The following is a 22670-nucleotide window of genomic DNA, read 5'->3' on the forward strand; positions in this document are numbered from 1 at the left end:
CAAAACATATTGTGTACCCGTTGACTCTGGTGGCCTTCACAACATCCTGTGGCCATGAATTCCAAAGGTTAATTATGCATTGCGCAACCAAATACATCTCTTTGTTCTGCTTGAACTAGATGCCAACTGGGTTCGGCAGGTTGATGGCCCGAGTTCTAGTGTTTGAAGAAGGCAGGTGGAAATATCTCAATTGTTTCTCAGAATCAGCCTCAAGCAAGGAGGTGAGAACTGGGGGCAACTTGGCCTTAACATTCTGTGCTTCACTAGCAATAATAAAAAGAAGATGCAATTTGTCACCGTTGCAGTTTGGGAACTTTACAGGAGTCTTAAAATGGCTTTCTTGTGACACGATTCCTCTTGTGCGCCTATCTTCGTTCATGTGTTTGGGTTTTTGGAGAAAGGTATATGCACTACTCTCAACTTGGATTAAGGTAAAGGTAAAGGGACCCCTGACCATTAGCTCCAGTCATGGCCGACTCTGGGGTTGCGGCGCTCATCTCGCTTTATTGGCCAAGGGAGCCGGCGTACAGCTTCCAGGTCATGTGGCCAGCATGACTAAGCCGCTTCTGGCAAACCAGAGCAGCACACGGAAACGCCGTTTACCTTCCCACCGGAGCGGTACCTATTTATCTACTTGCACTTTGACGTGCTTTCCAACTGCTAGGTTGGCAGGAGCAGGGACTGAGCAACGGGAGCTCACCCCGTCATGGGGATTCGAACCGGCGACCTTCTGATCAGCAAGTCCTAGGCTCTGTGGTTTAACCCACAGCGCCACCCGCGTCCCTTCAACTTGGATTACCAAAGGCTTTAATGCACTACTGTACGTAACTCAGGTTACAAAGGCACATCAGTCAGCAGGTGCAACAGAGGTAAGCTAAGACATTGTCCAAACATTTGACATGCCCACTGTGCTCTCCTTTTGAAGCATGGGGAAGCCACAGCATGACATAGTGGTTAAAGACCTGGCTTCAAATCCCAGTTTGGCCATGAAGCTCACTGGGTGACCTTGGGCCAACCACTGCCTCTCAGCACAACAACCCTCCTCACAGGGTTGTGGTGGGGATTAAATGAGGAAGAAGAGAATCATGTATGCCACCTTGAGCTGCTAGGAGGGACTATAAATGTTATAAATGAACAAATAAATGAAATTTGCATAGTTGGCATCCCAAAGGCTAGGCGGAACAGCTGTCTTGCAGGCCCTGCGATGTCAAGTCCCGCAGGGTCCTATCCTCTTGTGACAGAGCGTTCCACCAAGTCGGGGCCAGTACTGAAAAGGCCCTGGCCCTAGTTGAGACCAATCTAACCACCTTGTGACCTGGGATCTCCAAAATGTTGTCATTTGTGGACCTTAATATCCTATCTCTCTGCAGGCACCTCTTTGATGGGAGGAGGGTTATTGGAGGCAGGGGTGATTCTGGCACCATATTAGGGGGCTATGACATAAAGCCCAAGTTGTCCGATAACACTGAGGAGGGGGTCTGGCCTGATCGTCAGATTGGCTTCTCCCCAGGGTTTGCCCACTGGAGTTCAATTCTGGCACTTTCCTCTGCCACCTCAGACTATTCCCAGCATGGTTTCTCCATGGGGCTCATGGCAAACCCCATCCAAACATCTCAGCATGCATTGGTTCTGTTTTTTTATTTTGAGTGTGGAATCCCCCTTCAGACCTTTACACACAATGCGGAAAGGCCGGAAATGGACCTGGTGCATGCTGGGATTTGGGGTGTGGGCCCTGCACACATTCCCCTCCCCATTTCACACACACCCCAGTCGCATAGAATGCATGAGTGGAGCTTCTGTAAGTTCACACAACGGCCACATCTTTTGAAGCCTAGCTGTTTAAATTCCCACCTCCAGCCCTTATAGAATTAAAAACTCAGAGCATTTGGTATGTGTTCTTTGTATATAAATCTGGGAATCTCCCTTTCCTTGCAATGTTGACAAAAACATAGCTTGTCCTCTAGTCCTTGAAAGTTGAGGTAGATAGGCAGGCAGTGATGCAGTCGTACAAACAAAGGGGAAGTATTGAAGAGAGAAAGGAAAAATATTGTTCTATATTCTCAAGTGGCAGGAAATTCCAGGGTGATCTTTTACAGAATCAGTAACCTTGTGAGTAGAAAGACCTGGAGAACTACATCCAAACTAGTACTGCAAATAAAGTAAGAGACACTTAATGTTGCCTGTTCAGTTTATTATTGGCTGAAGCTCATGAACATACTACAGACATTAGACAATTTGAAAGCATGGAAATGAAATAAATTGCTACCCCCAAATCCTCCTCTGCAGATCAGATTTTAATGTTGAATCTTCTCCAAATACGGTACCTAATATTTTTCAAATATTGAATACCTGTATTTGACAATGCTACGTATGAGTTTGATATTTAACAGCTGACAGTATGTGATAGATGGCATGCAACAGTAATTAGTGTCTGACAGCATCTGATATATAATTTTATTTAGTAAATGGTAGTATAAGACAGCATGCAAGTGTAGAGCGTGCATTTGCTTCCTGCAAAAATCAAAACAACGAAGAGACGTCAAAATAGAAAAGCATTCAAAGACTGCAACAGAAGTTTTACATCTGAAATGCAAACTCTCATTTCAGTGCTGTCATTTTGCATTCATTTTTGGGTGAATCCTGAATATTTTCCAGAGTTAAGCTGAAAGGGTTTTGGGTTTGTTTGTTTTTTTGCAGTATAAAAACGTCACACACTCACACCCTCTTTATGATCCTTTGGGAATTGCCTGGCTGGTGCCTTCAGTACATATCTTTAGGTGTCAGGCAAAAACATTCCTCTTCTCCCAAGCCTTTGGCTAATTAAACGATCTATGGCCTTTTAAACTGCATGTGGAGGATGTTTATTGCTTTTGTTTGTTGTTACGGCATGCATTTTTGTGTTTTTATATTTGTAAACTGTCCTTTGATCCTCAGATGAAGGGCAGTATAGAAATTTAATGAATAATAACAATAATTGCTTTGAAAATAATTTTCCTATTCAGAAAGCATTGGTGTAATTCTGAATTGCCCCCACATTGATAACAGAAAACCAAATCTTACTGGCTTCAAGCTGTTGTGATATTATCCTTGCTGTTCTTTGTGTGTTTCTCATCTGGCTGATCCATGAAGCATCAGATCTAATCTGATTGGCTATTTGTGATGGTCTCTCTGACCCCTTATTCCGCATTCGCAATGGCAGTGAATAAGGGGTATATGGAGAGAATACAATTAAAGGGATATCTGACACATAGTTCTAATCTCTCATCCAAGCAATTGCTCCGTACCCTCCAACCTTTCTCTGATAAAAATAGGGGCATCCTATATAATAATAATAATAATAATAATAATAATAATAATAATAATAATAATAATAATAATTTTATTTATGGCCCACCCATCTTACTGGGTTACCCTAGCCACTCTGGGCAGCTTCCAACATATATGAAAACATAAGAAAACATTAAACCTTTAAAAAAAAAACTTCCCTCTTTATCACCTTGGGTCGCATAACTCCATACACTCCAACATTTCTCCAATGGAAATAAGACACATCCTAAGGAAAAGCAAGGGGACACGGGTGGCGCTGTGGGTTAAACCACAGAGCCTAGGGCTTGCCAATCATAAGGTCGGTGGTTCAAATCCCTGTGATGGGGTGAGCTCCTGTTGCTCGGTCCCTGCTCCTGCCAACCTAGCAGTTTGAAAGCACCTCAAAGTGCAAGTAGCTAAATAGGTACTGCTCCAGTGGGAAGGTAAACAGTGTTTCTGTGCACTGCTCTGGTTCGCCAGAAGCGGCTTAGTCATGCTGGCCACATGAACCAGAAGCTGTATGCCGGCTCCCTTGGCCAATAAAGTGAGATGAGCGCTGCAACCCCAGAGTCGGTCACGACTGGACCTAATGGTCAGGGGTCCCTTTACCTTTAAGGAAAAGCGGGACATTCTGGGATCAAATCATAAACTGGAACAGCTTCTGTAAATCGGGGACTGTCCCTGGAAAATACGGGTACTTGTAGAGTCTGTAGCTTTGATCTGAAAATGAAAATGGGACGACATTCTGTGTATCCTTACTATTTCCTAATATTTGCAGCCTCAGACAACAGTAGAAATTCTGGGCCGGGGTTATGGGGGAGAGTCTACCCTGACCAGCTCAGCCTGAATGCTTCTCTGATGTTTGTTCCATCTGCCAAGCACTTGGCTCCTTAAGCCTTGCATCTTGCTTCAGGCAGAGGAGAGAAAACTGGGGACAGACTGATGCCACCTGGACCAGCTCAGCCTGAATGTTTGTCAGCTGTCTAGTCCCTCCTCCAGGGCATTTGGCTATTTAAGTCTCGGAGCAGCTTGCTTCAGGTGCGAGCCAAAGTGGGTAAGAGAAGAGGGCTCTTGGCTGGGCAGTGATGAGCATGGGGAGAACCTGGAGGAGCTGGTTGGAGGCACCTGTGGCTTGCTGGGGACACTCCCAGCTCACGAACCTATAACCAGTGATGCTGCTGTGGATTACCCTTCGGAATTACCCCAAGGAAGCACCATCTCTTGTTGTTTTTACTGGTATTGTGCAGGGGTGAAATGGCTCCTTGTAGATGCTCCCCAGTGAGAGCAGAGAGTGGCAAGGGTGGGGAATGTCTAAGCTTGCTAGGAGATAGCAATGATTGTGGGTACTCCCTGAAGGACTCCAGGGAAGGGTGTGAGTTTACCCTACCATTTAGCACAAGCTTGTTCTCAGGAGATAACTGTTTTATTATTATTATTATTAAAGATTTCCTTGATTTACAAAAGTTTGTGCAATGTCTCTCTCTTGTATTTTCCCCCCCATGTAACATTTTTACAAATCATTTTCATTTGTTGAGACATTAGGTAGAAAAGGGGGAAAGAGGTGGAGGAGGGGAAAGATGGGTGGGGGTGGGGGTGGGGGTCGGGTGGCGATGTTTCTATTTTACTTACTATATGTAGGGTTTGGTGTCAGCGTTGCTTGTGCAGGTTCTTTGCTGTTCATTTGTGTTCCTTTGGTGGTGAGAGAGGTTGGGGTCGGCCTAGGGTGTGGTTGTTCATTTGTGGTTGGCTGCGGTGGTTTTTGTTTTCGTGTGTGAACGGGATGGGTGGGTGTTTTGGATCAGGTTAGCCATATTGATTTGTATGCTGTTGGTGGATTTTTGACTGTGTATGTGATAAAGGGGAGCCATACCGGAGTGAAGGTGTCTTCTTCAATCTGCCCCCATGTCAGTTTCAGTTTATTGGTTAATTTTTCTAGTAGGGCTGTTTCCCATACTATTTGGTACCATTGGTCCATGCTTACTCCTGACAGGTCTCTCCAGTGTCTGGCTATGATGTTTCTGGCTGCTGAAAGTAGGTGGGAGGAGATAACCGTTGAAGTGAGAGTGCCTATAAATACATACAGTACCTGGTGCATAGTATTTTTGTATTTTGGATAGGTCAGTAGATTTTATGGGCCCATACATTGGTGATTCCATTTGCACTGATGTTATAAGGGGATGTCTGATCTAACTGATCATTTATTTATTTTAATGTATTTTTTAGAGTGTTGTAAACTGCTCAGAAACTTCTTTAATATATATATATATATATATACACAGTGGTACCTCGGGTACCGCTAACCCAGAAATAGTGCTTCAGGTTAAGAACTTTGCTTCAGGATAAGAACAGAAATCGGGGTCCAGCGGCGCGGCAGCAACAGGAGGTCCCATTAGCTAAAGTGGTGCTTCAGATTAAGAACAGTTTCAGGTTAAGAACGGACCTCCGGAATGAATTAAGTACTTAACCCGATGTACCACTGTATGTGTGTGTATATACCGTATTTTTCGCTCGATAAGACACACTTTTTCCCCTCCAAAAACGAAGGGGAAATGTGTGTGCGTCCTATCGAGCGAATGCAGGCTTTCGCTGAAGCCTGGAGAGCGAGAGAGGTCGGTGCGTACCTACCCCTCTCACTCTCCAGGCTTCAGGAAGCTATCCACAAGCCTTCTGAGCCCAGGGAGCACACCACTGCGCACCCCGGGCTTTGGGCAGCTTGTGTGCAACCTTGCCCCTGCTCCCGGACCCGTTCTGGGGGCTGGGATCGGGGGAAGCTCGGGCTTCCCCTGCCCCAGCCCCGCGGCTAAAAAGGAACCCAAGACAGAGAGCGGGATCCATCCCGCTCACTGTCTTGGCTTCTGCCAAAGCCGCGTGCAGCCTCTCCCAGCTGGAGAGGTTGTGCGCTGCTAAAGAGGAAACCAAGACAGCTGTCTTTTTTTTTCTATATTCCCCCCCCCAAAAAAAAACCCCTACACACACACATACACATATATATAGACATATAGACTGCTTCTCGTTGTTGGCATCTGTCTGTCTCAAGAGACAATGCAGTGTGTCTGTGTGTCTCCAGGGTGATGTCAAACCAGTTCATTAGCAGCACTTGAAGTGATTTTTCTGGCGCACACGGCTGTATAGAGGTCCTGGGTTGCCTCCTTCTTGGCCTCATTGATGTGGTCCAAAGGAAAGCAGAGCAATATGTTTGGTGCCAGTTCGGCTGCAGGAGTTGCCGGAAGGAGACATACAAGGCGCCATCCAATTGCCTTAGGGACTCTACTCCGGATTTGTGTAGGGTTTGCTCCTTAGCCTTTTCTTCTCCCGAAGATATCCCGCAAGGCAGCAGAGGTTTAGGATCAGAGTTTTCCTTCTCCTAGATGGGCTACTAAGGAAATGCGGTGCAATCCCCATTGAATTCAATGGATCTAACGCCCTGGTAAGTGTGTTTGTGACGGACGAACTTTGACTTTAGTTGTGGCCTCATTCTTTGAAGGCCAAAATGACAATCTAAATTTAACACATGGAATTCTTATTGCTGTTGGAGAATTGATACTTGCTAGGGGTTGTGATTTGCTTTAAGTATGCATTTCAGTTTGAGTGGTGATTTCAAGATATTTTTCTTGTATAAAGCAGCCTTTTATCAATTCAGAAAAGTGGTGAGCCTTATATGCAAAGGGTGAGCTCTGATATTGAGCTATGCTTTCATGTGTCTATTCTTCATGCATTGCATTGGAAGAGCACTCTAGGGTTCTGTCTACCCCTCAGGTTCAAACAGCTTTTTGCAGTTCTTACAACTTTTCACCAATGGTACAAGACAATTTGTATGAGACAACTGTATATTGTGGCAGCCATTTACCCTAACCAAAATTCAGTGTGGCTCGGAAAGGTAATCAGGAGCTGATGAGACAACGCCCTTCAGACATTGCTGGACTCCAGCTCCCATCAGCACCAGCCAAAATGTTGAATGGTCAGGGATGATGGGAGTTCTAGTCCACCAACCTCATCATGGGAAGCCTGGGAAATTCTGTTTATAGATCTGTTTCCCTAGTCGTAGACAGCAACTTTATTTGGAAAACACCTCAGCAGATTCGAATTCTGTCTGGTTCCAAGTTGTGATTCCATTTTTTAACTATTTAATTACTTTACTAACTAAAAGCCTTGGGTGGTTTGGCTTTTAGTTAGTAAAGTAATTAAATAGTTAAATATACATACATATATATAGGGAATTATTGGAACAGAACTACCCAAACTGTATAGAAATTTATTCATCTATGCGACTACAGCGGCAAGAATGTTACTTGCCCAAAAATGGAAAGAAGAATAAGTCCCAGCAAAAGAAGAATGGATACAAAAACTTTTGGACTATGCAAAATTGACGAAACTAACCAGAAAAATAAGAAATCAAGATAACAAACTTCTTATAAAAGATTGGAAATGGTTTATGGAATGTTTACAAACAAACTGTAAACAGATAAGAACACTGGCAGGATTATTGTAATAACCTGCAGTTTTATAAGAGTATATATTTAAAATGGATGAACAAATGAGCAAATTAAGTTAATTTGGATGTGCAGAAAATATTAAAAATAAATTGAAGGAACCACAGAAAGAGGGGGAAGGAAGTAAAGTTTTAAAATGTTAAAATGATGGTAAAATTATTGAAATGTATAAAATTGAAAACCATAAATCATTTTTAAAAAAGCCTTAGGTGCATCCATCTTCACCTATGGGTTTGTAGTCTTAAACAGGTTCAGATATTCCCCCCCCCTTTTGCTTGCTCCTGCTCATTGTAATGTATTACATTGTTGTTAAGCTGGCGGTTTTTAACTCTCCTCCATCACCTCTGCTATTTCCCCTTCTGGTCTGTTTCCCTTCTTTCCCAGTAACAGCTGGTGCCCATTGGGACTGGTGGAATGGAAGGCGGGGAAGCCAACATTAGGTGGTGCCAGAGTGAACCACAGATGGAGTCCACACATTCTAGTTTCGCCCTCATCCTCTTTCCTGATGAGTTCTACACAGCTAACATTGAGACCAAGGAGGCGGAAGCCAACAGCCTGTGCCCCCTTCCTGATTGTAAGTATGAGGCAGGCAGGCAGGGGGTAGCTCCATGAAGGCAGAGTAAGGTCGGTGGGGCAGGACCCCATTTGCCCTAATGGACCAGCTTCCACTGTTTATTCCAGAGAATAATAGTTGGAAGGGACCCCAAGGGTCATCTAGTCCAACCCCCTGCAATGCCCAACATGGGGCTCAAATCTATGTCCCTGAGATCAAGAGTCTTATGCTCTACTGACTGAGCTATCCCAGGTATTAACTGAGCTACTTTCCTTTATCTTTTAATTTTGTAGATTGTAAGCCTACAGGCAACACTATTTGTTTTATTGACTACACAATACTTAGTTTTAGATGCTTATCATGATTTACAACTATTAAAGCTTCCTACAGCTATTCCTGCACATGGTTTTTCCTTTTGGTTTGGCTCTTCTGTTGCATCACAAGTCCTATAGGCTACAGAAACAGGAGCAGGGCAAAATTCAGTTCAGTACACCTTTAAAGCTGAACCACTAAAATCGACACCTTCCAGTACAATATTAGAACCAAAACAATATTAGAACCACTGTATCTTGTTCTTCCTTGAAGGATCTCATGAGGGTAGATGTACAGTGGTACCTCGGGTTACATACGCTTCAGGTTACATACGCTTCAGGTTACAGACTCCACTAACCCAGAAATAGTGCTTCAGGGTAAGAACTTTGCTTCAGGATATGAACAGAAATCGGGCTCCAGCAGCGCGGCGGCAGCAGGAGGCCCCATTAGCTAAAGTAGTGCTTCGGGTTAAGAACATTTCATGTTAAGAACTGACCTCCGGAACGAATTAAGTACATAACCCGAGGTACCACTGTATGTTGGTTGCCCTTTTAGTCTCCTCCACAACCATGGGCGTAACCAGGATTTATGTTGGGGGAGGGGCAGGAGACCCACCTGTCATCATCCTCCGTCTAGCAGATTCGGAATGAAATGTCTCAGCAACAGTTGTTTCCAATTACTTTCTTTTGACCCCAAGCGATCAGAAAAATCTGTCAAAATCTTCGCCAGAATGTTTTTACAACAGCATCCAAGTGACCTCAGCAAGCATTTCAATTTCAAATATTCCGATTATTTCTACTTTTAGTTATTTTTATTTATTTACTTGAAGGGGGGCCGCTGTCTCCGCCCCCTCACTATGCCTATGTCAACAACTCTGTGAGATAGGCTAAGCAAAGATGAAATGATGTACTCACTACTACCTGGTGAGCTGTAGGACTCAGTGGCTACTGTATTTAATAATAATTGGTCCAGTCATCTGGTGGGTACAACCACTGTCTTCTAAGCAGGGATTTGGAGAGATACCTGGAAAAGAGAATATTTTTGGGGGGTGCTGTTGCTGCTGCTCAACATGAGATATTTTGCTTTAAGCTGTTTTGCTGCACTTGTTCATACTTTGTTTTAAAGGGAAAGGGGGAGGTAGCGCTAAGTGCCAGGGACAGCAAAGGAAGAGGCGAAACTTTGGAAATGTACTCGCAAATAAATAAACCATTATGTAATTCAATTCTTGCAAATACTACAAAGCCTACTGCAAAATCTCTCAAGAACTTGACTTAACAGGAGAGGCTTGTTCTCAGCAAGTTCTGCCCTTGAAGAAGGTTGTCCTCAATTTAGGCTCTCTAATGCATTGATTTGACCAAACTGCGGGAGGCAGTGGAAGACAGGAGTGCCTGGCGTGCTCTGGTCCATGGGGTCACGAAGAGTCAGACACGACTAAACGACTAAACAACAACAATGCATTGATCTTCCTCTAATAATTTCCTATTACTTCCATAATACTCCTGTTGGGAAGGCTCAAAATTGGTCTGATGCCAGATGTCTCAAATGGAAAAATCCCCAAAAACTTCTAAGACACTGAACACTATAGGGAAAACACTATATATCATTTCGTAACGCCTTTTAACTTTCTGCTTTGAAAAATATCAAATCCTGTTTCACAAATGGGGAGCCAACGAGTGGCCTATGTGCACATTAGTGCTTAAAATGCAGTGATGTTGTCCCACCCCCAAACCTTGCCTGCCTGCCTGGCTGGCTGCATTTCAAGTTGCGTTTTCATGTTGCCTACGAACTAGAGAAGAGGCAGGGATGTCTTCAACTGATGCACATAATCTGACTTTACCCTGGGCCCGCAACCTGTCCAAGGTTGGTTGTCATCTGCAGATGTGCAACAGCTGCCTGGTGGAAGATGGATTAAGTGAAAGTGCATCAGACAGCAGTGCTTCTCAAGAAAGTACAAGATGCCTATGGATTGTGGCTGTTCGTCGTGTGTACTCGGCTTCAAATGCCAGCGGTGGGAGTGCTCTGGAAGGGGAGAAAATGGAACTGTGTACGCAGCCCAAGCGGCTGAGTGCCCAAGTCCATATAACAACTGCAGATTTCTCCTGGGGCTCTGGACTGCTCTTCTGCACAGGTTGCAAGGAAAGAAGTCCTGGGCCAGCTAGCTGGGAGGAATCGTGCACCTATCAAATGCACAGGAACCTGGCGGGGGTGGGGGAGAAAATGACAACTCTACAGGGAGCCAGGTCACCTAGATTAGGACAGTGGGATAGCTCAGTTGGTAAGAGCATGAGACTCTTAATCTCAGGTTTGTGGGTTCAAGCCCCAGGCTGGTTGAAAGATACCTGCACTGCAAGTTCCTTTCAGCCCTACAATTATATAATTCCAAGTGCAACTATCCTCACTTGCTCAAAGCAGCCCTCCACCCCACCCCAAGCGGTGGCAGATCAGGGGGCTGCATGCAAAGAGCACCATGGGTCAGTGCACATGAAACAACTCTTAGGGGCTGGGGTCCCTTGCTGTCTTGTTGCGAACCAGAAGGTTGCTGGTTCGAGCCCACCCAGAGACAGCTGTGGGCACGATTCCTTCATTGCAGGGGTCTAGCAATTTTATGGCAAAGGTAAAGCAACTATTTTCACAAAAAAAAGACGAAGCTTCCCAAAAGGGTGCTATGTAGGAAGTAACAAACAGGGGTGCCAACTAGAATGAAATATGGGGGGCGGGGCGAGGTAAGCCCCGCCCCACACTATCAATCACATGACACAGCACGCACTACTTGAATGGCAATGCCCATTAAATTTGGGGGCGCTCAAATATTTTATTGGGGGTTCGGCCCCTAGCAGTTGGCTCCTATGCACTCCCCAGAAAACTTTGGCTGTGTTTGCTGCGCCTCTTGCCTGCCCCCCGCCCTCTGCTACGCGGAGTCCCGCGCGTCTCTTGATCTCCCAAGGGAGCCGGTTGCTGGGGAGGCGCCGGGCGGGGCGGATCTTCTCCTGGCCTCTTTCTTCCTCCTCCTCTCCCAGGTCCCTCCTCTCCCAGGTTGCGCGCTCCGCCAGGTCCCGGCCAGATGTTGCAAGAGCCTCGTCTTCCTCCCCGCGGCTCCTGCCTGGCTCCGCCGCTGCCTCCTCTCCCCGCGGAGCAGCCCGGCGCTGGCCTCCCGCAGCCGGACCCAGGTTCGGGCCCGCCACCTGGGCGGAGGCGCGGCTGAGGCCTCGGCGGCGGAGCGATGGGGATGCTGCTGCCCGGGAACCGCACCTTCCTCCTGGGGCTCTGGGCGGCCCTTCGGCGAAGGCTGCAGGGCGAGAAGTCCTGGGACCGGCGCCTCGACGAAATCAACCTGCTGCAGCAGAAGAGGTAAGTCCCAGGGGCGAGGGCAGCCTTGACTTCCGTGGGAGAGAGAGGGGGTGCCTCTGAGCATGGGCAGAGTGACTTTCTGTTACGCTTAGTGTCCAGAGGCACGCCTGGGGCTGAGGGGGGAATCGTGCCCTGCGCAGCATGCCATATGAGGATTCCACACGAGAATTCATCTATATACTGTATTTCCCCCCCCCCCCCAAAAAAAATCACATTTCCTTCTCTTCATTTTCCTTGGGACGTCCCCCTCGGGGACCTGTCTTAGAACAGGTGGAAGGGGACCGGTTATTTGCCTGTCCTGAACTTTCTGGGGATGAGATGTGTTATACAGGAACCTATTTTCCCGGCGATTTGTCCTCTGCTCAGCTATTTTCCTCGGCTCAGGACAGGAGTTGTAACTCGATCTCCGGAGCGAACGCAGCTTAGGCTGTTCACCTGCCTGAGATACAGACAATATTGTATTCTGTGCTTCCTGTCCACCAGTAGCACTGAGAAAAGAGGGTCTCTCCCGCTCCCCCTTTTAATGGGGTGCTCCGGAAAGAAGGGCTGGAACCCAAGGGATGGAAGGCCTCTGTGTGTGTGTGTGTGTGTGTGTGTGTGTGTGTGTGTGTGTTGTGTGTGCGCGTTTGTTCCTCACTCTTCCTCTTCTGGTCTTATGGAAGCTGCAAATCCACATTATGAGGGAGCTGCAAGACTTTAGGATTGTCTTGCATGCCTTTTGTGTTGTTAGAAATCTTGCGATTAAATAACATGTTGGCAGGATGTGGCACCTGAGGGTTTTGCCAAAGTTCCTTGGTGACGGAGCCCTGGACTGCGATGCCAGGTGCTCTCAACTCAGGCACGCCTGAAGCTGACAGCGAAAATGCCTCTGAGCATGTATAAGGTGCATATCCCTCATCGCTGAGTCATTGCCCACTTCGCATAGCAGAGATTAGGGAGAAGAGTGCATCTAGGTGAGAGAGCATGACCCAGGTAGGGCAGAACCCTGGCAGAACCTTTTGCAGATGAAGCGCTGCTGATTCTCTGCCAGTTGGAACATTCTGCAATTCAGTGTGCTTCTACAACAAATTAGGTCAGGTACACTATTAAGCTTTGGGCAGTTCGAACTGAAGCCTGATTGACAGAAATGACACTATATAGAACATGTCCAAACAGTAACATATCACACGCCTGGCTTGGCAATGGTTTGGAAAGTCAGATGTGCAAGAAGAAATTGAGTGGGGAAGAGAAAGAAGAAATATATATATATAGAGAGAGAGAGAGAGAGTACATGTGGTTTGCAGATTCAGTGAGCATCATGTTTGATGACTGAGTAGATCCCCTCTGGTCCTGCCAGCTCTTTTTCCTGTAGTCTTGGACCTAGTAAAGAGACAAATGGGGGGGGGTCACTGTTCATCATGTTATGGGACATGCATGGAGTGGGGAGGGCTGCTGCAGTTTTTGAATCCACGCATCCATCCATTTCTCAAGACTGTCCTCTGGGTACCCATAATGAGCAAGATGGTTGACCACTGCAGCTGCTTGCTTTTGTGGTGGCTGATGATAGAGCAGATTGTGGTTTGTGAGGTGGGATATTATACGATGCACTTTATGTGGGTGAGGAAGAGAATTGGGGAGAATGGGTGCAGCATGATTGTTAAATGAATACAATAACCTCTAGCCTCAGGAAATGCAATTTTGGGTTAATATTTTTTGGGGGGCAAACCATAATGTGAAAGACCTTATTCTACGTACATTGTGAGATACAGTATGCTGGAAAATCCAGGACAGATAAAATACAGTGGTACCTTGGGTTACATACGCTTCAGGTTACAGACTCCGCTAACCCAGAAATATTACCTCGGGTTAAGAACTTTGCTTCAGGATGAGAACAGAAAACGTGCTCTGGTGGTGCGGCAGCAGCAGGAGGCCCCATTAGCTAAAGTGGTGCTTCAGGTTAAGAACAGTTTCAGGTTAAGAACGGACTTCCGGAACAAATTAAGTTCTTAACCCGAGGTACCACTGTACTTTAAAAAATCATGGAGGATAAGACTATTGACAGCTACCAGCCATGCTTTGCCTCCATAGCTGGAGGCAATGATATTGTTGGAAACCACAAGGGGGAGAGTGCTTCCTGTGCTCCAATTCTGCTTGCGGGTTCCCCAAAGGTATCTGGCTGGTCACTGCGAGAGCAGGATGATGGAACTGATGGGTCTTGGCCTGCCCCAGCAGGCTCTTCTTGTGTTCTTACGTTCTTACCTAGCTATTTCTGCATGTGTTGAATCTTGATTTTATTGCGTGAAACCCCAGCCTCTGCCTACCGGGCAGAATGAGATTGGGAGAATTAGTTCGAAGTTGAATTCAGGGGTACCACTGGAGCCCGTCTGCAACCGGTGCACCATATTCAGGCCTCCAATGTGTAGTTTGCATCCAGATGGCAGCTTCCCAATGAAGTGTGCAACTGGAAGCAAGGAGAACAAGTACCTTCAAGGGTGCAGAACTGTATAAGCTACCCGAGGGTCAGTGGCATGCTGTGAAATTTTTAGTTGGGGAACAGTTAAGGCCAGAGGCGCCAGCTTGTGAGGGAGGGCAATGTTGTGCTTGCGAAGCATTGCATCTCCCTCGCTAAGCTGGGCAGAAGCTTCCTGGGCTTTGGGAAGGAGAAGCCAAGGGAATATTTAGGGGACTAGCCTAGTGCCCCATGTCCACTGACCACATGCCATTGCCTAGGGTGGTTCATATTTTGGTCCAGCAATAGTCAATGTGGCACCTGCCAGATGTTATTGGATGCCGACTCCCATAAGTTCCAGCCAGCGTGGCCAATGGGCAAGGATGATGGGGGTTGTAGTCCAACAACACCTGGAAGGTACCACTTTGGCTGCCCCTACTTCAGTCATCCTGATGCTGCTGCTGCCTGCACTGAACCTGCTAGATCCCAGTCTGCTTTTGTGTGTCAGTCAGGTGCACTGCACTGAATTGTCCGACTCTCAAAAAACCCTTGGTCTGGAAGCGCGCTGAGAATAATATTTAAGTCTTGTTATACTGAGTCTACTGAACTGGTAGACTTTTTTTTTTAACACACTGTCTCTAGAAGGAAAAAAACCCCAAAACATTGCCGAACATTTTTCCTTTTTTTGTGAAGGAAGAGGTCGACGAAGCACACTGATTTGAGAACAAGGAAGCAGAATTAGGTCAAAGGCTTCAGCCCAAGGACCTAGATTGTTGTCGCCACTGCTGATTTTGTTCAAATGGATATTCCCACTCTCCCCTATATGGAGCTAGAGCTCAGGCTAGTGTATAGATGTTCATGCAATTAGAGGGAGTACTGTTTACCTGCCTGCTGAATTTGTGATACCCACCCACATTGAACAGTTTACTGGCTGCATTTTGCAGTCTGCTTGGGTGCTTGACCACACTCGTCTCCCCCTCTCCATAATTTATTTGCAATAGGCTGGTAGCAAAAGCAAAAGGATTGTTGTGTCCCTCCCTGCCCCGTGAACTGCTATGCATGGCTGTTACGGCCTGGTGGCTTTCAGATGTTGGAGGTTCACATTGCAGGAAAGTGCTTTGCATGGAGTCCAACCACTTGGCCCATATAGCTCAGTCTGTTATGGCTGGTAGTGTCTCTCCAGGATTTCAGACCAATTCCTATCTGGAGATGCCAGAGCTACAACCCTTATGTATTGAAATCCCCTCGTATGCATACCCGCTTTGCTCTAAATAACAGAAACCATCCCCAGCAGTCACAAGCTTGCGCACTTGATATATTGCGGCAGACCCAGGTTTAAACAAATAGATCTGTCAGTTTTATGCCTACTTTGGTGCTAATTGATCTCATTAGTAGCCTATACAATTTCTAAGTGTTCTTAATGTTAAGCTGGCTCCTGCTGCTTGTGTAATGTTGTGACGTGCAGTTCTTATTATCAGGATAAAGTGATTGGTGGATGCTTCCAAGTCTAAGGACACCATAGAATTTGAGTTATGTTAATGTTGCTAGTTGGAGGAGAGGTATATTTATGTCATTATTATTATTATTATTTTCATCTTTGTGCTGAAAATTGCTTTGATATATCACGATATATTAGGTAGCCTGTGCTCTACTTAAACACTAGCCCTCAAGCCCTCTATAATGCCATTCTATGTCTCTCCTAAATGCATCTTGGAGATTCTGAGAATCCACAGAGCTTTTTAAGGTGGGCAATGTTCTTGGCTGATGCATACAGCACTTTGGGGCTTGCACGAGAAGGATAAACTGCCACCTTCATGACAGTTACCTTTCCCATTAATCTGCACCTTGCTGTGGATAAGGTAAAGCTAATGGGACCCCTGACCATTAGGTCCAGTCGTGGCCGACTCTGGGGTTGCGGCGCTCATCTCGCTTTATTGGCCAAGGGAGCCGGCGTTCAGCTTCCGAGTAATGTGGCCAGCATGACTAAGCCGCTTCTGGTAAAACCAGAGCAGCACTCGGAAATGCCGTTTACCTTCCCACCGGAGCGGTACCTGTTTATCTACTTGCACTGTGTGCTTTCCAACTGCTAGGTTGGCAGGAGCAGGGACCGAGCAACGGGAGCTCACCCCACTGTGGGGATTCGAACCGCCAACCTTCTGATTGGCAAGTACTAGGCTCTGTGGTTTAACCCACAGCGCCACCTGCGTCCCTTCTTGCCATGGATACCAGCACTCAAATGCTTGAAGCCTTTGTTTCTGTAAGCAGTAGGGAAGTTGGGTCTGCAAAGAAAATGGGGCTGAGTAGTGGGGAGAAAGAGAGAGAGAGATTTGGAAGCTGGTTCAATAGACTTTGGCTACCTCACTGTGTTACATGATGTTGCAGTTTCTACAAGTGATGAGGTGAGGAACATATGTAATCGGAAATGTGGGGTAGGAGAGAGAGAGAGCGTGAGCATTCTTGTCTCTCATTTTCCGCAAATGGGAGGACGTAAGAAAAGTAGGAGAAGGCTTGCTGGGTCTGATTACCCCTTCCCTTGCCTATTGTTATACCACCCAGGAACTGCAATCTCTAAGTTTCCAAGTGTGCAGCCAAAATACCTAATGAAGTGATCCCCTTAACTACATCCGGACACACAATACCTTTCGTTAAATAATCATAGGAACATCCTTCAATAATTTATCGTGAATCTACAATAGGTCGTGGTCAAAGTCATTTTGATTATGGCTTTCGAGATTTCTCAGGAGTCCAGGCCAGCTTGGCTAGACAAGTGGTCCAATGCCGTTGCTTTGTGGGAGGTGATATTGGTGTGGTTGGGAAGACAGAGTGGAGCAGCAGGAAACCTGAGAAATCAATGCACTATCTGGGAGCTGTGTTCCAGCAGCCCCTCTGGCATTTCCAAGGGATTGTAGGGAACGTCCTTTGATTGCACGGGACATTGGCTTAAGACAGCAGTTCTCAACTTGTGGGTTCCCAGATGTTGTTGGACTACAACTCCCACCATCCCTGAGCTCTGGCCTTGCTAGCTAGGGGTGATGGGAGTTGTAGTCCAACAACATCTGGGGACCTACAGGTTGAGAACCGCTGGCTTAAGAGGACCCTGAGAGCAATATAACAGCACCAGCATTTTATATTATATAGCATAGGAGCCAACCCCTAGGGGCTGAGGGGTCTTCACAACCCCAGTAAAATATTTCAGGGGGACGCCCCCCAAAAGTTGATAGGCATTGCTATTCAAATGGTGTGCATGTGCTGCATCATGTGATCGATTAATCAGGGCGGGGCTTACCTGGGTTGCCCAATATTTTATTCATGTTGACACCCCTGCTATATAGTATCAAAATTTGCTGGGGCAGGATCCCTTCTCTGAATGCTGGAGTCCAATTTGTAGTTGTGTACACAATGCTAAGATAGATGGCCTCTGGTGGAATCTACACACATATAAAAAACGCTGTGAAAACGCTTTTAAAAAAGACGTTTTGAAAAATACATTGAATTTGTCATAGCTCACTGTCGCCGTCTAGTGTCACATTTGTATATTGCACTTTGCAACACATTTAAAATGTCTTATTTGCAGCTGTATAGCTGAGTCCTCTGTGTAAGGCAGTTTCCTATGACATGGTCACAGTGTCCTCTTGCAAAGGCAGGTACTGAAAATGGTCTTTTTCATACTCACTTGGAGGCCTGCTACTCACTTGGAGGGCTGCTTTGTGCATTAAAGGTAAAGGTAAAGGGACCCCTGACCATTAGGTCCAGTCGTGACCGACTCTGGGGTTGCAGCACTCATCTCGCTTTATTGGCCGAGGGAACTGGCGTACAGCTTCCAGGTCATGTGGCCAGTATGACTAAGCCACTTCTGGCAAACCAGAGCAGTGCATGGAAACACCGTTTACCTTCCTGCCGGAGCGGTATCTATTTATCTACTTGCACTTTGAAGTGCTTTCGAACTGCTAGGTTGGCAGGAGCAGGGACCGAGCAACAGGAGCTCACCCCATCGCGGGGATTCGAACCGCCAACCTTCTGATCAGCAAGTCCTAGGCTCTGTGGTTTAACCCACAGCGCCACCTGCGTCCCAGTGCTTTGTGCATTACATAGTGGCAAAAAACCTATTGGAGGTGTTCAAGTGCATACTGCAAAGAGGAAAGCCTATCTATAAATTAACACAAAGATTATTCTTTTTTGGCAAACACAGTCCTAGATATAAAAAGTGCTTAGATCCACAAGCTAGAGAACAAGACGTCTTTCATTTAGATCAGGCATAGGCAACCTTCGGCCCTGGTCCTGTTAGCTAGGGATCATGGGAGTTGTAGGCCAAAACATCTGGAGGGCCGAAGGTTCCCTATGCCTGATTAAGATGCAGCGTGGTGCTGATAACAGTAAGGTTGCAGGTTGGTTCCTCATGTGGGACAGCTGCATTTTCCTGCATTACAGGGGGTTGGACTGTCACTGGACAATTCTCAGGACCACTTCCAACTCTACAGTTCGATGATTCCTTTGACCTGGGTGTTCTCTTTGGTGAAACCATCTCTTGGAAGTGTCATATGGAGGCAGTGGAAATCAAAGCACAGAAAACCACAAACGATTTGAAAGGCAGTCTCAGCACACCTGGAGATGCAAGCCTTCCATCTGCCACCTGGAGCAGGCCAGGCACACTTGGAGACTTCAGGTCAAACCTGGCACACCTGAGAAAGTATTGAGCTCTTTGATCTGCCTCATCTTCATCCTTAACCAAACCTTTTTCAGGTGTGTTGGAAACAGTCTTGCTATGTGTAGTTTGCCCTTCTCCTGAGAAGCTTAAGGTAGTTTGCATGGGGTTTCCCCACTCTTACCCCCAAAACTTTGTTATGAGGCTGAGAGACAGCAGTGCTGCCCTCAAGACTGCCCTTTGACCTTCATAACTAACTGGGAATTTGAATTCAGATCTCCATGGAATTTGAACTCAGGTCTTCCTGCTCCAAGTCTACCTGCCATGTAGACTGGCCTACATTGCTGGAAGCATGTCAACACAGTGAGTAACCTATCCTTCAGCTTTTGAAATGATGATTTGGATGCAGATACAAGTTCCTGTAGTAGGGAAGAGCTTGTTGTTTCTTTAGGGATAATGGGGCAGCGCATATAGACAAATAGATAGGTGTGTTTACATTGTTAGGGTGTTGTCCTTTGTTATTGGTCATCGCTGCCTGCCGTATAATTGAGACATTGGATTGGGGAGCTAATTTTTGTGATCTTGTTTGGCAGCTCCAGTAACAGTAACTGCAGTAATAATACTCCTACTCCAGGATATTGAAGAGTTTCATTGACACCCTGGGAGGTGTGTAAGTATCTGTCATTATCTCCATATGACAGACGAAGGGAAGGAGAAATGGCAAGGCAATTCTTACATGTGTGTGTTTGGTTTTAACGACAGCATTCCTTGCTGCTTTTTCAGGTAGAAATTAAAGAATTGAGCAACGTCATGAGAACCTTTTTCTCTGGAGAAGTGTAGCTCCGTGAGGGGTTTCCTAATAACTTTCAGCACCCGTAACAAATTACAATTCCCGGAATTCTTTGGGGAATGATACAGCTGTAGATTTTCACCTCAGAAATCTGGCACAATCCAGTGGAAAGTTCCAGAGCTGGCCTAAGGCAATTTGGTGCCTGAGGCAAAAGCCAAGATGGCGCCCCATTCTATATGTAGAAGCTGACTGGATCTTAACAGGAACACTGGTAATGGGGCAGCATCCTCCAGTAAGCCTGAGGCCAGTAGGTTAATTGAGGGGGGGTGCATGATAGGATCAGGAGGAATGGCTGGGGTGGGGCTGCTGCTCTTGGGCACCTGCCACCTGAGGCGCTTGCCTCACTCCGTCTAATGTTAGGGTAACCCTCAGGAAACCTTTTTACACAATTCACATGTATTTCAATTGGATTTGTACTAAAAGACTTCCCAGTACGGATTGAAGAGTTCCTACTGGAGATCTAAATGTTGTATTTCCGATGTAGTGGACATCTTTCCATACTGCCTCAAAATGATTGTGGAGAACTCCCCACCCCCCTAAATTATTTGTAAGCTATGATTGAGGGGAAACGGCATAGACTTTTGAAAAATATAACCAACAAATCAAATAAAATGGGCTTCTGTGTGTGTCATTAGTTTACTTTTTCCCTGCACAGTGGAGAAGCCTCCTTTTACTCCTTCAATTCCATGAACAAACCGGCTGGGGGGAAAACACTGCAAAAGTGGAATAGGTGGTGCTATTTTGCCTCCTAAACCTCTGAGACATTTATAGATGTATTGCTCAACTTTCCAGCTGTAATTTATCATTAGTTACTGCTGGGCATCCTAAGATTCTTTTGTCTTGCATTTCTTTAATACATAGTTTGCACATTCCTGATGTAAAAAAAAAAAACACAGCAAAATGCCATTGTGAGGATGAGCGCAATTTATCTTAGAATGCCAAGGCCGGAATGTACCTGAAAGGCCCTTTTAAACTAGATTAACCTCATGCCCTCCCTTCATGTGCATTTGCTCAGAAGTAAGTCTTGTTGTGTTCACGGGCTTACTCCTATGCAAAGGCACACAGGACAGAAGCCTAACATCAATCTTATCTTGGCAATGCACTGAGGTCTGCCAACAATAAGCCAGTACAGTATGGACTAAAACATACTTAATTGCAATGTAAATAAATGCAGGTATTTTTATTGTCCAAGGGGGAGAGTAGCCATAGCTCCTCCATCGTAACATGACTTACTGTAAACTGAGGCCCATTTGTAGCAGGCATGGGCTAGCCTTTTGCAGTCACTACCTCAGCCTAACCTCCGACGTCACAGGGCTTTTGCAAGAGGGTGAGCCAAACATGCTCCTTGGGGTTCCTGGAGCACAGAGAGGATGGAAATGTGGGAAATAACTCATAATGAAGAGCTGGATTAAGTTTTCATTGCACTTCCTCTAGTCCATTTTCGGACCCTCCAAGTGTCCCTGTTTTCCAGGGACAGTCTCAGATTTACAGAAGCCATCCTGGTTTCTGATTTGATCCTGGAGTGTCCTGCTTTTCCTTAGGACGTCTCTATTTTCATTGGAGAAGATGGATTGTGGCTTGAGACAGGGCCTTTTTAGTTGTGGTGCTCCTAGAGAGGTTTGCGTGGTTTCTGATTGTTATGTACTGAAGTCCTCACACTGGGCCAGCAGGGGGATACTGTAGATAGTTATGCAAATAAGGGATTGAAGTGACGTTCAGTGATTGGATAGTTTTAGAAAATTGTTACAGTTACGTTGTACTGGAGCTCTATATAAGCAGGCTGGCTGAACCCTTCAGTTCAGTTCTGTTCTGGCCTGTGAATAAACAAGAGCTGTTTGAAGAATTGCTGTGTCGTCTGATATGTTCACCCACAACTTTACACTGACTAGCACTGGGATGAAATCTCCCTTCACACACACACACTTCTAGGCACCCACCTCAAAAGTGAGGAGCATTTTTGGCCACTTTTTGAGGTTGTTGGGTGGGAGAAATTCATTAATTTGGGGTGGCCAAGGAACAAGGTGGCAGAGGGTTTTCTTCACAAACAAAACGGTTTTGCTGCCACTGGTTCTGTTAGCCCTCTTGGCCCCATGATAGATTTCTTCCTTGATAAGCGCAAAGTCTCACCAAACAGAGTCAGTGCCTCTGATAAGCTTTGCTCCTCCTCTGCTTATTGTTTTTATCAACACAATCTGTTCTATTTCATCTGTCGGACCTGAGACTTTTAATACAGTTTTTCTAACCAAAGGCCTGGCTCAGTGCTAATGTCCTGTGCGGAAACTTGAAAAGCAGCAAGGCCAGTCACCTTGTTTAACTGATTTTCATGTGGAACTGGATATTGTGGATTTTTTTAGACTGAAGAGCTGGCTGCGGAATGCAGTAAAGTCCACTCCATTTCTCAGCAGTGTTTATAGAGTGTTGACACAACAGTCATACAACTCTGAATCGTTCAGACATAGTCTGGTGCTTTTATCTTCTCCTGTCATCTTTTTTACGTCCGATAAAAATCTAGGGTTTAATTATAGAGTTCAGACAGCCCGAAGCCTGTGTATTTTTGGGACCAAATGTCGCCCTTGGTGAAAGTGCTCGACTCCAATGACCTAATACTGTCTGACTGTTGACTGTAACACTGAATGAAAAGGGAGCATATTTATACCCCCACATGCAATTCTCTTCTGCACAGCTGTGTGCATGGGAATGGCACAATTCAGTCACTATCATGTGCTGCAGTTGGTGCACAA

The 22670-nt window shown here is 46.0% G+C and overlaps 1 protein-coding gene across 2 annotated transcripts in view; it reads left to right on the plus strand.

Moving 5' to 3' along the window:
- The window catches only part of LOC309359849 (transient receptor potential cation channel subfamily V member 6-like), a 98733-nt gene that overhangs the window by 12770 nt on the left and 63293 nt on the right, over nt 1–22670 (plus strand). The window contains exon 1 of one of the 2 annotated variants that reach the window (XM_081894075.1): nt 11716–12009. The exons of the other annotated variant lie outside the window; for it this stretch is intronic. Within the exon in view, the coding sequence (XP_081750201.1) occupies nt 11882–12009 (128 nt within the window). The 5' untranslated portion in view covers nt 11716–11881. Of the gene's footprint in view, nt 1–11715; nt 12010–22670 lie in introns of those variants that run through there. 2 annotated transcript variants of the gene reach the window in all.

This window comes from Podarcis melisellensis (genome assembly GCF_964234715.1).
Source record: "Podarcis melisellensis genome assembly, chromosome: 17".
In the NCBI taxonomy this organism is placed as follows: domain Eukaryota; kingdom Metazoa; phylum Chordata; class Lepidosauria; order Squamata; family Lacertidae; genus Podarcis; species Podarcis melisellensis.